Below are 15,292 nucleotides of genomic sequence, written 5' to 3'. Positions count from 1 at the left end.
AGACTTTTTGGAGATATGAAGGATGCAATATTACTCTATAGGTACTCAAGATTAACAGGAGATTGAGTGAAAATGAGCATTTCACCCCCCCCTAAAAAAGAAAGAAAAAAAAAACCTCTAAACATGCTCTGTACAATAAATCTATAATTTGACCTTGGACAAAGATTTGAGAATTTACATAACATTCATGCTTCATTATGCATCAAACCATACAATCAGATAAAATGATTCCCACTCAGAGCTAAGAATGTTGGTCCTCTTACAGTCTCTTAATTTAATCATCACACTCATCCTCACTGTCAACATCTTTTTCTTTCTCTTTATCCTTTGGAGGAGGTGGAAGATCCAGCCGGGCCCATGACATTGGCTCTGCCTTCTTCAACAAAACCTCAATTTTGGTAGCCATCATGTTCACCAAACTTTTACTTGCATCGATCACCTTAGGTAAAAGCAAATAGACAATCTTAAAATTATTAAAGTCATGCTTTGTTTGTATTGTGGTGCTGAAGTTTATATGAAAGCAATGATTTGGAGTGGAAATTCCTTTAGGACCAGAACTACATGCTTTAGAATAAATATTGTGAAATTACAATACTTTTTCACATGCAGAGACAACTTTGGGAAACCTTTTTTTATTATTATTATATCCAGTAACACTATTGCCACAAAATGTATTCACTTCAAGCTTTAATTAAAAAAAGTATGATAAAAGTACTTTACAACTGAATACTCACCCCCCACAAACTGATCTGCTGTTCAAATTCTTTCTCTCCTTCAAATATAATGTGGATTTTGAGCTGCAAAAAAAATAAAATAATAATAATAGCCTTATTTGGAAGTATACAGAATTTTGCTAATAATTTTGCCTTGATGTCTTACCACAGTACTGTTCCCCTCCACCGAGCTCAGCTCTGGTATTGAATTTTTGGCATAAATTGAAATGATGACCTGACTTCCTGTTTGGTGCCAATCAAACCTGCATGGTACAACCTTTTTTCCCTGTACACACATAAAAAAAATGTCACCCTCCACTTCAAACAAGATTCACATGTAAACCTATTTAATAATTTGGTTTTCAACAAATTATGTTAATTTGAAAGTAGCATTTGGGCCTGCTAGAGCTGCACAGTGTTGTAATACTGTTTAATTGGAGTGTATGTAAAAATAGAGTATAATTGCCATCTACAAAATGCAGGGGGAAAAAATCCAATGCAAGTAATATAGTTCTTTGACATTTAAATCTCATGGTAGGCACTTACTGTATTTTTCATATTCCACTGATGCTTTCCTCGGGTACAGCCCTCCAGAGACAGAAACGTGTTGAAGTCTGAGGTTTTCCTCTTACAGCAGGTCCAATATTTCATCCTTTTATGAGGAAAGATAAAAAAAGACTTAGGGGCAGTTTACATGGCATGGTTTTCAACCAAAAACGGAAAACTTTTTATACCTTTTGGCCGTTCATTTACATGACAACTGCATTTTGGGGGCCTGAAAACGCAAACTTTTGAAATCGGGTTTCAAAGTGTACAAAACAATTACTTTTATCGTCTCCTTGTAAACAACAAAAACATGAATTTGTGAAAATGGTGACGTCATGCGCATTTCGTGTTCAGTCTATAGGCACGTAGTGTTTCTTTACAAAGTGACATCGCCAAATACTGGCCTGGCAACATAATATAGCGGTTTTAGTCGTTTTCGCGGATCCGTGTGTATGGGGATCGTTTTGACAACGTTGTCGCCTGTACGCAGAAAACGCTAAGGAAAAACAAGTACGTTGTTGTCGGGTAAACGTACCCTAAATTGCAGAATCCGCAGATATATCGGAGATTTCTACATCTACGCTTTTCTAGTAGTCATTTTCAGTTTTGATCGGATGCTAATTTACCCTTCATGGAAGATAGGTACACCAGCATGATACAAACACGTCTCGTCATCACTGGCTTGTCCGCTGAATGTCTTAAAAACAAAAGAATGAGAATCCATTGTTTATATGATGAACTAAAGAAACTTTATGTGCCATATGGTTTCTAATCGGAGAAGCAGAGAGTGCGAACAGTACCTTACTGCAGCCTCCATTCTTACAGGACGTCCCTATCTTAATTTCATCACTATCCTCCTCTATAAAACAAGAAAGAAAAGAAAATACATCAGATTAGAAGACAAATATAGACAGGAAGGGGAAAAGAGGCTCTGGCTTTTCTTACCTTTTATCTCCTGTGCATTTTCTTCAGTTATTTTTAGCTTTTCTAAAGCCTGTTTGAGCGAAGGAGAGATCTTCCGTTGCAGAATAGAGAAAGGCTCATCTGGACTACAAAAACAATTAAAAATGGATGTTTTCAGTCATTTATCCTTAAGAGGTTCTAACATCAATGTGAGTTTTGGCTGGGTGGACTGTTAATGAGAAGAACTTGTTCTCTATAGTAGATTTAATGCTGCATTACTTTATCTTCTGAACATCTGAACTAATGAGCTGGAAAATACAAATGGGGAAGACCCTGTACTTTCCAAGTGCGTTTTTACCTTGGTCGCTGAATAGACTCCAGAGGTTTTGGTGTTTGGGTGATGCATTCATCACATTTTTGCTTCACGTCATTCACGTTCTTGTCTGCAGAGAACTTTACCTCTGGTTTAACAGGCTCAGAGGGCTTCTCCTGATTATGAGGGCCTTTCGTGCAACCCTAAGAGATTCATAAATACAGACAAACATTTCAAGACTTAGCCATTTCAATATAATTAGATATTTATAATTTATATGAGCAATTACACAACTCTGTCTATGAAAATGATCATTCAGTCTCATCACAGACGAGTTGTAGCACTCACAGCAATACTGAGGAAATCTGAAAAGTCAGTTGTTCGTCTCTTGCAGCAAGACCAACCCTGGGAAGCAATGCAAGACACAATTTAATAGGTTTAACTCTGAGTAAAAGTGACATATTTTCCATAAATAGCCTAAGTAAACTGATCTTTTTGAATGTCCACACCTTTAATGCATCATGAAACACTGGCACTCCGGGGTGGTATGTGCATGAATCTATGGATAAGAAGAGATTGCTTCTGAAATGTGACGTCACAGGAATATAGTCACATGTCTATATTATGTTCACACAATGTGCAGCTTGCAGTTAGTTTGCTACTCCACCAACTGCTCAACTACAGAATTTTTCGTTAATACGTTTATATAACTCGCTTGTATTCTAGCCATCTATAAAACAATATTTAATTTACGAAGTCTGTGCTATTGATTGAACATCATTCAAACGTTAATGACCAGCTTCATTGTAGATGCTTCACTACATTAACATGCTAAATAACGTTCCAATAAAATTAATAGTTGTCCCTTTTTAGAGGCGGTCATGTTTTGTTAATAATATATGTATATGAATAAATGTTGTTAAACACAAGTGGTTTTCTTTCCAAATTTACCCTGCTATCAGTCATAGCAATGCAGCTATCGTTTGTTATCTAAAGTCTTACCATCCGAATTCTTGTCGGGGTCAAAACGTTGTCCACATCCTTTATTATAACACAGTACAGACATAATGTTTGACAAAAATGCAAAAGTATGTTGTACAACGTGGTCAAAAGGGAATGGTCCGAAGTCTTTACTAGCTAGCTGCTGCTGCTTCCCGTCGTGAGGTCCCTTCCGGAATCTTTCGTGGATTTCCGTAACTTGTCGTTCAGAGCTTCGGCTCCAATCGTGTATTTTCGGAATATTTCGGAACTGGAATTACGGGATGAGTGGGAGATGAAATGCACCGCCTAACGGAGTTTAAATAAAAAACACAGACAAGGCTGTGCATGAAAACGAACCTTGTTCAGTACTAGGCTATTTCACTCCGTCACATGAAATTATTGTTTTTGTTCATTTTGTTGCATACCATGAACATGTTATTTTTATATTAAAATAACAATAAATACGTTTTAGCGATATTTTAAAGAACATTAATTGTTGTGTGCGCTCTATGTAGCGTAAACACATTATTCTAATTATCTAATGTTTGTATTAGATAATGTTTAGATCCAATGGGACAGCAGCAACAACACCAACTCCCGTTTCGTTTGCGCATTCACGGTATAACGTGCGCTCGTGAGCGCGCTTTAGGAGGTGCGCGCTCCACTGATTACAGTCTACTGTGAGTGGCAGTGAGTCCTGTATGGCAAAGAAGTGAAGGATGTAGTTTCACAGAGCGGGCTCCTGGATGTTTGTAGCGAAGAGATTTCTTTCTCACTAAGCCAGAGGTAAGAGCTCATTCACATATTTTTTTATGCACTACATCGGAGAATAAGACTGCCCGCTCTCGGTAACAAACATATTTTACGACTCCACAGCGTTGAAAGTTTCCTTTGATTACAACCGTATTTTGAATGGAGAGTCGTGCGTGCATCTGAGAGGATATTTGTTTGACATGATCAAAGTTATTCACTTTAAATGCAATACAAATATAATGTCAAACTGTAGTTGTGTAATTTAGCAACATTTTCTCTTGTTGCACATTTCTTTCAAGACTGTTTTAATATTATTTACTGTGAGTGTGTTTCACATTTGTTTTGGATGATTAATCGTCATGTGTGCTCTTCGTTGCTATTATAAATCTTGCAGTGAGATTAGGCTACCATTTAACTCCAATGAGAACAGGGTCAGGTATTTATTATCATAATTTTTGTCCAAATAATTGAATCCAAACCAAGGGCTTCTGAATAAGTAACTGCCATCACATTTATTTGAGCATTAGGGATATGTCTTGATGAGATAAATGCCCTAGATTGAAATGGTTTATTTCTCTTATTTGCAGGGTAACTGGATGATGGCATGGCTATAAACAGCTGCCCAGGGGGCAGTATGAGGATCTGCCTCACCAGTTTCTTCTTATTGCTCCTTTACCTGCTTCTTTGTTTGGGGCAACTGCAGGAGCGAGGGTCCTCCTCCTTTCAGTTTACCGCCTCCATCTACAATGCCACCATTTATGAGAACTCTGCAGCGCGGTCATACATTAGGACTGAGGTTAAAATGGGGATTGCTCTATCTGAGTTGGGCCCTTTGGACATCAAATATTTAATTGAATCTGGAGACGATGAGGGTCTGTTTCAGGCTGAGGAATTTGTGCTGGGGGACTTTTGCTTTCTCCGCATACGGACTAACGGTGGGAGTGCTGCCATCCTAAACCGCGAAGTGCAGGATAATTATACATTAACAGTTAGGGCAACCGGCAAAGGCATGCTGGAGGCTTCTGTGATAGTTAATGTGCAAATTATGGATATGAACGACCTACGACCTTTGTTCTCTCCCACTTCTTATGCCATTGATATTCCAGAAAGTACTCCGTTGGGAGCAAGTGTGGCTCAGGTGACCGCCACTGACGCAGACATCGGCTCCAATGGCGAGTTTTACTATTTCTTCAAAGATGATGTGGAGGAGTTTGCTGTCCACCCAACCAGTGGGGTGGTATCACTCACAGCCAAGCCTAATGCAGATAGCAACCGCAGATTTGCCCTTGAAGTTTTAGCAGTGGATCGTGGAATGAAGGTTTATGGGAACAGTGGTATTAGCAGTACAGCCAAACTAGTGATCAGTGTTGTGCGTATCAATGAGTTTGCACCAGCGCTGAAAGCAATTGCACTTTACCCTGAAATATCAGACAAAGAGCCAGTATACGCCATTGTTACTGTTGAAGATTTGGACGAGGGACCCAATGGAGAAATTGAGTGGGTTGCAATTATTGCAGGTGATCCGCAGGAGCAGTTTGTCCTTGACAGAGCTCCTCTTGGAAATGAGTACAAGCTGAAGATGTCTGAAACGGTCAACTGGGATAAATTTCCTTACGGTTGCAATCTCACTTTTCAAGCCAAAGACAGAGGCACACCACCAAGGTTTTCCAACACTCAGACTATTCAGCTCTTGGTGAAAAAACCACAGTCTGTGAAGGTGAATTTTGAAAAGAAGATTTACAAAACCTCAATTATCGAGATTGCACCACCAGGGACCATAATAGAGACTGTGAGGATATCTCCAAGACCGCCGGTCATCAGTTACGCCCTAAGCCTGACCTCAGATTCTATTTATTTTATCATTAATCCACTCACTGGTGTCATCTCAACAGCGCAAGAGTTTACCACATTAAGCCAGGAGCTCCTTGAGTTGAAAGTGATGGAGATAGTGAGTGGCGTGACGGCAAAGGTGCAAATTACGGTTGAGGATGCTAACAACAACTCCCCAATGTTTACAAGCACGTCTTACGATGTTTCTGTCAATGAGAGCATCCCCATTGGCACTGTCATTCTCACTGTATCAGCGGTGGATGATGATAAAGGTGACAATGGGTGCATAACATACAGCATAGCCAGCCTTCAGCCCCTCCCGTTCATCATCAACCACAATACAGGAGAGCTGACAACATCCAAAGAACTGGATTTTGAATCATCTTTGGAGACATACGTGTTCGCCGTCAGAGCCTCAGACTGGGGCTCGCCTTATAGACGAGAAAGTGAAGTCAATGTCACGGTACAAGTGTTGAACATTAATGACAACCAACCCCTTTTTGAGCGCTTGTCATGTAAAGGTACGATAGGGCGTGATTTTCCTGTGGGCCAGACGATCATCACCATGTCTGCCATTGATATTGATGAGCTTGGGCTGGTTAAATATGAGATTATGTCTGGAAATGAGCAAGATGTCTTCAGTCTAAACCCAGACTCTGGGATGTTGTCATTAAGAAGACCCCTCACTGCAAAAATTGTAAAGAACGAACAGTTCACCTTGATAATAGTTGCGTCAGATTCCGAGCTGCTTTCCGAACCCACCTTTGTAAATATATCATTGGTCAGAGGCAGAATGGCAGCAAAGAGTTTTAATTGTCAAGACACAAAAGTTGCACAAAAGTTAGCTGAGAAACTTTTGAAAAGAGCCTCCGCCATTAGCAAATCCAAAGTGGATGAAGGCTACACAGATCTGTTCTCTGTCAACAGACAAACGCCTCAGTTTGAATCCTTTCCATCAGATATTGTAGTTCGAGAGGACATGCCTGTGGGAGCCAGTGTACTTCAAGTGAACACGAATGATGGTGACACTGGCTTCAATGGTCGTGTCCTGCATGTCATATCAGATGGGAACGTCGACAGCTGCTTCAATATTGACATGGAAAGTGGCCTAATTTACATTTATCAGCCGCTGGACCGTGAGCGATCAGATCGGTACCTCCTTAACATAACTGTATATGACTTGGGCCTTCCACAGAAATCCAGCTGGAGATTGCTGAGAGTTAACATTGATGATGTGAATGATAACAGCCCAAAATTCTCCCTCAAGAGCTATACCGCCTTTGTACCAGAGAACGCAGCCTTCGGCACAGAAGTGATCCAGGTCACAGCCTCAGATGCTGATCTCGGTCTGAACAGTGAAATCTCATACACCTTGTTAACAAACACCCCTATGTTTGCCATTAACAGTGAGACCGGCTCTGTTTATGTGTCTAGTCAGTTGGACAGGGAGTCCATCTCAGATTTCACCCTCAAAATTCAGGCTAGAGATAAGGCAGAAAGAGGGAATCAGATGTTCTCTGAGACAACCCTGAGAGTGTACCTCGAGGATATAAATGACTGTGCCCCTATGTTTATTCCCAGGAGTTACAGTTGCCGTGTGTTGGAGGACATTCCTATAGGTGCAGTTATAGCTTGGCTGCAAACGCAAGACCCAGACATTGGATCTGGTGGATGGGTGAAATACTCCTTGTCCAATGACTTCAATGGGACATTTAAGATCCATGCTGAAAGTGGCGCCATTAAGGTGGCCAAGGACCTGGACTATGAGAAGCAACAATTCTACAATCTCTCAGTGGTTGCTGAGGACTTGGGTTTTCCTGTGAAACTTCGATCTGAGTCTTATCTTGAAGTGGAAGTCATTGATGTCAATGAGAACCTCAATGAGCCATACTTCTCAGAATTTGCAGTGAGGGGAACTGTGAAGGAGAACTCTCGTCATGGAACAAGTGTCCTCCAGGTGACTGCTCAAGATGATGACAAGGGCAGAGATGGAGTGATCAGATACTCTATCAAAACTAGAAGTGGTCTTGGAAGGTTCTCCATTGATGATGAAACAGGTATCTATAATTTTATTCTTTATGTGCTTTTTGGTTGTGTTGTCTACCATGTTTTATCTCTTTTGATGACTAACCAGTCCTGAGTCGATGCTTGCATAATAAAACAAAACCTGTGAACATGGTTGTGAATTTATGCCCTAACATTTTACTGCAGTGTGCTGACTGAATGGTATTAAAAGGTCAATGTGACGTTATTTGTCTTGGCAATGAATTTGTGCTCTGAGTCTACAATTGCCTCTGAAATTTGCTGCCACTGGAGCAATAAAGGTAGGACTTAACCTCTGTGTGGTTTGAATCAGTGTTCTTCTGTGATTTCTAACACGGTCTGTGTTTCAAAATCTTTTATGTGAGATCTGATATTTGCAATATTGAAGAAGAAAAACTGCTCAGTTACTTGCACAACTTGTTGTGTGGTGCCTGCTTCACTATTAATTACAACTAATGACTATTGATTAGAGAACTACAACGGGCAGTGGGATGTAACTGTGGTTCCCCATTCACATGTCAGCTAATTAGGCTGAGCCTGTTAATCAGGCCCCTGTTTAAAGTAAGCGAGTGGTGCACAATTGTGCCAGAACCTCAAATGAGCATGGATTTTCCACAGAGAATTGAATGCCCTACCAGCAGCAAAAGACAAGTTGTAGGGGAAGCGGATACATGAGAACAAGAGTTGTCTTTTATCTTCAAAGTAAAACTTCTGGGACAAGGAAGGACAGTGGCATTGGCTCAGCACACCTGCCACATATCCGCCTACCAACATTTATTTAGCTGCCATGTTGCATGGTGTGTTATGAGTCCTTGACATTGTCACTAGATGTTTAAGATGATTGAAAATGGGCAGTTCATGCAATACACTTCCAAATGAGCAGAAATCAAACCCACTTGATCTTGGTCGCCAGACGAGATGTGTCGTGTTGAAGTTCATAGTTTGTATGTTGAGTGATTCCGATTTAGGAAGTCTCTTTGCGCAGATGCGAAAGTGAACTAAAAAGGCTGGTGGGATTTATGAAGGCCTTATCGGCAGAGCACTCTGCTGCTTTGAGCAGGCATTGGTATTCCTGCCCACACTTTGGGAAATAAATCAGAGTGCACTCTCACTCAGACGCCTGTCGAGAAACAAGTTCAGCTCTAATTTGCCTCTGAGATTTGGCCTCTTTTTCTCCAGAGTCAGGTTATGTCAAAATCTCTTAGACACCTGCGCAAAGGACCGATTGTGCTGCACATCCCCAAACACTGCACAAGACTGAAGTATTCTGTTTAGCTTTTTGAAAGATAACATATTTTTGGAGCGTATGGGAGTTGAGGATCTTTACCACAAGCCCACTTCCTCTTACAGACTTCTTGAACTTTGATTGTAATTCAGGGGAGATATCAAGGGTTTTCCTTTTAATGCCTGCTTGGCATACAAAGGAAACGTCTCTCTCACCGTAACAAAGATGCAAATCTTTGAATGAGAGGGAAAGGGAAAAGATTTATGTTGAAAGAGAAAAATGCTTTTTCAGCATGTTTAGTTGCGATGCTTGTGAACTCCTGATAATTGAAGATACCTTACATGAAAAGAAATGCACTTGATCTTGTTTGTAGGCATTAAGGATGACTTGATGGCTAAGTTCTGCCTGATTATGTTCTAAATTCTGACAAGTTATGAATATTTTATTGTTTACATCTTAAAATATGAACTATATTTTTTTTCAGGGAATTTGAAATTAAAATGGTGACAGCAAATGGTATGAATAATATGAAATTTCATCAAGGCTACCATCTTATTTGCAGCAAAACATCTGCTATCAAAATAAATAGCATGTGCGTCAATTTTTGCATAGCAATAGCATTGTTTTGCATTTGAAATTATTATTTCTGTAATTTGCGAGTACTAGCTATAGAGGATAATTAGGACCTCTTTAATACATAATCATCCTTTTAAGTCTGTTAGTTGAAGGACACGGCAGCGATTTTCTGCCTTCTAGCTCCATATGCAGCCCTTGATGTTTATAATACACACCTGTTGGTTTACTTTCATGAATAATGATGAATGCTAAAAGCAATGGCTTGTAAAGCAAAAGAAGCAGATGGATTTAGTGCTGTTTTCAATGACATGATATGTGGTTTGAGATTCACAATCAGCTGAAAGTCAATTGCATCGTGTCAAATCATTTGCATTGCTCTAGTCGCTTTTGCGACAGCAAATTAGCATCTCGTGTTCAAATGTTTTACAAAATCAGGCACTTAGTGTAAATCTGTGTCTCTTTAATTTGAGCTGGGACAGGCCTTGTGTTTTGTTGAATTTCTGATCCTCAGCATCAGAACCTGTGGGAATCCATCAAAACATTCTCAGCATCAAAGCTAGAGTCTTTGAATCAAAACTCTGGAAAATATGTCTGAGTCTATAGAGTGCTGATCCAGACAGCACTGAAACTTTGTGTCTTTTTTTTATGCCATCTGTCATATTTCTGACTCGACTGATGTTGTTTAACAGTGTATGAATGTATAGAAGCAGAGCGCTGTATACGCGTGAGCATTATTTGCTTGTGTGACATAAATTTTACAGCAGTTTGGCTGAAAGGTTTTTGAACATGATAAAAGTGTGGAATGTGAAATGATATCATATCAATGAACTTTCCACACTGTCACTCACTGAGGTTAAATAGTTATCTCATGTCAAGGGTTTTGTGAATACTTAAAAGCAAATTTCAAATACGTTTTTAACATCTTCGCAAATTTCAAAGGTTGTTTACTCCTAGAAAACGCTAGCTATTTTAGGACTATATGTTTCCTATATTCCCTGAGTTGCAAGACGTGGATGTAATAAGATGAATTTCAGGCTGAACTGCACCCCAATTTACTTGTATTGCAGTAACAAATCTAGCATGCTTAAAGGAAGAAACGGCTCATTAGTGAACCTTCTCTCCATCTATCAATTTAACTTTAGCTGGAAACATCTAGATGAATTGGCACATTTTTCATTCTTCTGTCTGGGATTAAATAGCTCAAAATGCTTATTTAAGTGTTGACTTTTGCTTATGACAACTTGTCATAAACAAATCTTTTAGCTTGGTAACCTGAGGGTTGTTCCATAAAGGCCGCTTAGAAAAGCGGGGATTAAACTCCAACACCTGACTTGAATTAACCAAACAAATAAGTTGAGGCTAAAGCGATTTCATAAGGTAATTAAAGTTCACGCAATCCCACTAATTTGATCCAGGTTTATATGGTCTAGATAATTGTGTGTGCAAGTGTTTCTTAAGCAGCCCTAGAGGTCGATCGCAGATCAAATCGATCCATCATCAAACAGCATATATTTTGTGCTGTTTTATGCGTTTGAGACAGGGTGTTTTCCTCAGTGCAAAACTTACATTTCACAGGTATATTCTCCATCCGTAAATGTTAGAAAGTCGTGCAAATATTTCCGTTTTGCTGCTAAACTTCACATTGAACGAGCGCTGCTGCACGCATGCTCGCCAAATAGGAGTGCAATAATTCTGATTAAAATATACATTTTGCTTGGAAAATTAATATGGGATATTTTATAACACCAGAAATATCTTCTAACTATAATAATTTATATTTTGGATGTTGGATAATTTGCGGTGAACTTAGCTCATTGCACTCATATTTTATTCTTGTAAAATAATAATAATAAAAATGAACAAGTAATTCAGGGAAGAACTTTTTCAAGAAACCAAATATAATTAAAGCTGCAAGCAGCATTTAGCGGGGTTCAAGCATTTAGGGTCTTTAAGCACATAAGGCAGTTTAGTGAGTTGTCTGAGTTTTTGTTTAGGATTTACAGGCTTTTGAGTGTTTTTTGCCATACCCATTTTCTAAATGATCCTGTTATGGCTACCCAATGGGTAAAGTTAAAGTTTTTTATATAATTAATAATCTAGAGCTTCCAGAGAATTGTACTGCACTGGTATATTTCCGATCGGGCGAAAACCTAGGACTAGTTTGCAAAAGTAGGTTTTTAACATAATCGCAAGTATTTAATGAACAAATTGATTGACAGTAGTAGTTCTTGAGGCAAAGTTGTTCAGTATGAGGAGATCTATCAAATGATATGCATCACGTGATTACATAGCCGTAAAACCTGTTAGCGTCAACTAGTGGCTGATTTTTCAAAATTCTTACAGACCTCTAGGGCCACGAATCGAACATGCCCACCGAGTTTCGTTCTGATCGGCCTCCGTTAAGAGTAAACTAACAGCTTTGAATTAAAATGGTGAGGTATCCTGTTGTAAACATCAACCATGCCTGTTGACAGTTCTCTTTTGTGGGAAGGGAATGAAAAGTTCTCAAATCCGCAGCACAGCCTCAGACATAACATTTATATCCATGATCTGCCATTTTCACTATTGTCCTTGCTTGCTTCTTCACAATACCTGCAGATCTTCTGATGATTCGGCTGTGCAGGTCCACATTAACACTGCCTGGCCTAGAACATGGACTGGAAAATGCAAATTTGGGGGGTATAAATATTAATGATCCTGACTCCAACGTCACAGTCGGTGTTATGGTGGGATTCACTCATTTTTCAGCGGTCTTTTGCAAACAAGAGATTTACACATGAAGGAGGAAACAATGGTGTTTGAGGCTCACGGTATGTCAGTTCCATGTCCAGAACTCTTATCATTCAACTATGCCAAGATAAATACAGTTTTCAATTGTATGGCACCTTTAAAATAGATGATTAGTAATATAATGCTTACTTGGAGTCTGAAATGGCTTTAACAAAAGAAGAAAAATATTCTTAGATTTCTGTTCATTCTAATCATGTACAAATAAAGTAGCACAATAAGATTACATTTATTTGAATGCATTAGTGAGTGTGTGATTGTGCTGTGTGTGCAGCGTGTCAATACTAAAAGTGAAGGTTTAGTTGATATCTTTGGTGATAATATCTGTAGTAATCATAAAAAAACAATTAAGAAATAAAGAATTAAAATTACAAATAATATTCTATTAAGATATGAGTTACAATAACATGATTTGCAATAGTAATAATATCAATAATATATGCACAATACACACAGATTAGACTATCAGGTCTGTGTTTTACAAAAACATTAGTATTGCAGCCAATGTGAGTCTGTGGGATTTATAAACAGACAAAATATTATTTGAAATGTTATTTTAATGATTTTATTAAGTTTAAACAATATTTCAAATGGAAAATATTGAAAAATTTCAAAAAAAAATGAAAAATAATATTTTAGTGAGCAGAATGAACCAATGAGTGTTCTTCTTCTGGTGGTTAAAATGTAAATGAAAACAATAATACTTAAACAATAATACTTAATACACTAACCATGCTTGAACACACACATGCACACACATTTTGTTGTAGATGTAGATATTTAAAATAAAAGATAGGTAACAAAATGATAATTGCAAATCTCCTCTGTATAATACCATTTTCAGATTTCAAATTAATTACTGAGAGGCAGAATTGTTCAAACTGAGAACTCAGTAAAAATGAAGTGATAAACTTTGACAAAACATGACTGTGTTATAATAGGTGATTTTCATGCAAGTAATTTTATATAGTCCAAAAACTAATGCAAAAGCACAGATGAAAATATTTTATTAAGTAGAATGTCCTGCTTCCATAGTAGAAGACCACTAATTGACTCACTTTCATTTGAAAGACTTTTTTATCCACCAGTAAAACAAAGCAGTTTCTCCATGTTCTTTCCATTAAGCATGCTTACACACACAGACACACACACAGACACAAACACATCCACACACACACACACACACACACACACACACACACACACACACACACACACACACACACACACACACACACACACACACACACACACACACACACAAAGACAAATATGTTTTCAATGTTTTTAGGATGTGATATTGTGAAAATATCTTCATCTCCTCATCTTGAACAACTTTGCCTCAAGAATCACTAATGTCAATCAAACCGTTCATAATCATAATAAAAAAATAAAATATATACAAATATCATAATAAAAAAAAAAACATCATAATAAAAAAGATTGCTTCTTAAAGCATTTGTTTATTTCCCAATACTGAAGCGAATTAAAAGATCATGCGTAATCCTGCTGCTCCCTCTAGTGGACAACAGTGGTATTATAGCTTACATTTTACAGTTGAAGTGTTTGAATGAATGAATGGGAATTTGTTTTTTTACTTATATCTCAGGAACCAAAAGGCGAAAAATTCTGAAACTCAGAGCATAGATAGTGCTTGAGGAGCCCTGTTGAATGAGACCATCAAGGTGTTTTTGGGCGATTGGGGCTGGGAGTTATGACTGTTATAAGGCATATCTGTTCGGGCTATTATCTCTGGAATGCCCAGGGCAAATAACACCACATTTGAATCGAAGCTAGCCAAGGACGCGCCCTTTCCAACGAGCTCTCACACAATGTTCGGGGTGGTCTGGGTCGGGAGTAATGGCCGTTCAAAATCGGGGGTCCCGCGGATTCGCGATGCGCGGGGGGCGCGCTCCCGAGGCCCGCGACGACACGTTTCGATCAAGAGCCCGGAGAGGTCCTCACCATCAAAATTTGAGCGCGCAACGACTTTCCGTTTTCGAGTTATGAATGAATTTGTATTCGGGGGCGTGGCTTAAATGCCGTTATACTTTCGTTTCATTTCATTCATTTACTTTCGTCCATTTCCATATCTCAGTGTAACACAATTGTCAATAGTAATACTCAATAGATGAGTTTTGACAAAATGTGATTGTAAATGTTAAAATAATGATTTTATAAAGTCTAAATATGAATTTTATAACAATATTAGGGAGTAGTATGATGAAATGACAGCAGGGGGCAGTAAAATACCACTTATTGGCTTAATATGTCATTATATTCATATAAAATCACCTTTTGAAGAAGTTAAACTTTTTTTCTGATAATTATTGATCTAGAGAGTTCAGAGAATTGTGCTGCACTGGTTTTGAACATTATGATATGAACATTATATGATAAAAGATAGAAGACACCATTTACAGCAAATACAGGCAATTTACCATAGGAAATATATGGTTTTAAAGCGTTTTAACAGTTATAGCGCCAACTATGGTCCGCTCTCCATAAAATTTTCCATGCTTCTTAAGCAGGTTATGACACATATGCTCATCAATTTTCGTGAAGTTCTGAGTTTTCGTTTAGGATTTATAGGCTTTTGAGTGCATTTTACCACGCCCATTT

General features: G+C 38.5%; 2 protein-coding genes across 2 annotated transcripts in view; one reads left to right on the top strand and one right to left on the bottom strand.

Moving 5' to 3' along the window:
* Positions 1 to 248: 248 nt before the first annotated feature.
* On the bottom strand, positions 249 to 3,676 carry chordc1b (cysteine and histidine-rich domain (CHORD) containing 1b). The gene is made up of 11 exons (XM_081354966.1): positions 3,478 to 3,676; positions 2,985 to 3,034; positions 2,824 to 2,880; positions 2,521 to 2,678; positions 2,205 to 2,308; positions 2,060 to 2,118; positions 1,886 to 1,956; positions 1,260 to 1,365; positions 880 to 999; positions 735 to 797; positions 249 to 439 (listed from the first exon to the last, which is right to left on the bottom strand). Exons 1-11 carry the CDS (start codon positions 3,539 to 3,541, stop codon positions 275 to 277), a joined length of 1,017 nt encoding a protein of 338 aa, XP_081211092.1. The 5' UTR covers positions 3,542 to 3,676; the 3' UTR covers positions 249 to 274.
* Positions 3,677 to 4,129: 453 nt separating this feature from the next.
* fat3b (FAT atypical cadherin 3b) overlaps positions 4,130 to 15,292 on the top strand; it is a 68,745-nt gene continuing 57,582 nt past the window's right edge. The window contains exons 1-2 of the mRNA XM_081354965.1: positions 4,130 to 4,242; positions 4,797 to 8,096. Coding sequence (XP_081211091.1) covers positions 4,814 to 8,096 — 3,283 coding nt within the window. The 5' untranslated portion in view covers positions 4,130 to 4,242; positions 4,797 to 4,813. The remainder of the gene's footprint in view (positions 4,243 to 4,796; positions 8,097 to 15,292) is intronic.

This window comes from Scardinius erythrophthalmus, assembly GCF_964197995.2.
Source record: "Scardinius erythrophthalmus genome assembly, chromosome: 23".
In the NCBI taxonomy this organism is placed as follows: domain Eukaryota; kingdom Metazoa; phylum Chordata; class Actinopteri; order Cypriniformes; family Leuciscidae; genus Scardinius; species Scardinius erythrophthalmus.
This window is presented reverse-complemented; position numbering and strand designations above follow the sequence as displayed.

Bases quoted from the DNA above. Each gene is read 5' to 3' on its own strand.
- chordc1b (XM_081354966.1), bottom strand. From the start codon at position 3,541: ATGTCTGTACTGTGTTATAATAAAGGATGTGGACAACGTTTTGACCCC. The intron at 1,366-1,885 runs GTAAATTAGCAT...TCCTCATAAAAG, and splicing joins GTACCTATCTTCCATGAAGG to GATGAAATATTGGACCTGCT. The intron at 440-734 runs GTGAGTATTCAG...CTTTTACCTAAG, and splicing joins AGCAGATCAGTTTGTGGGGG to GTGATCGATGCAAGTAAAAG.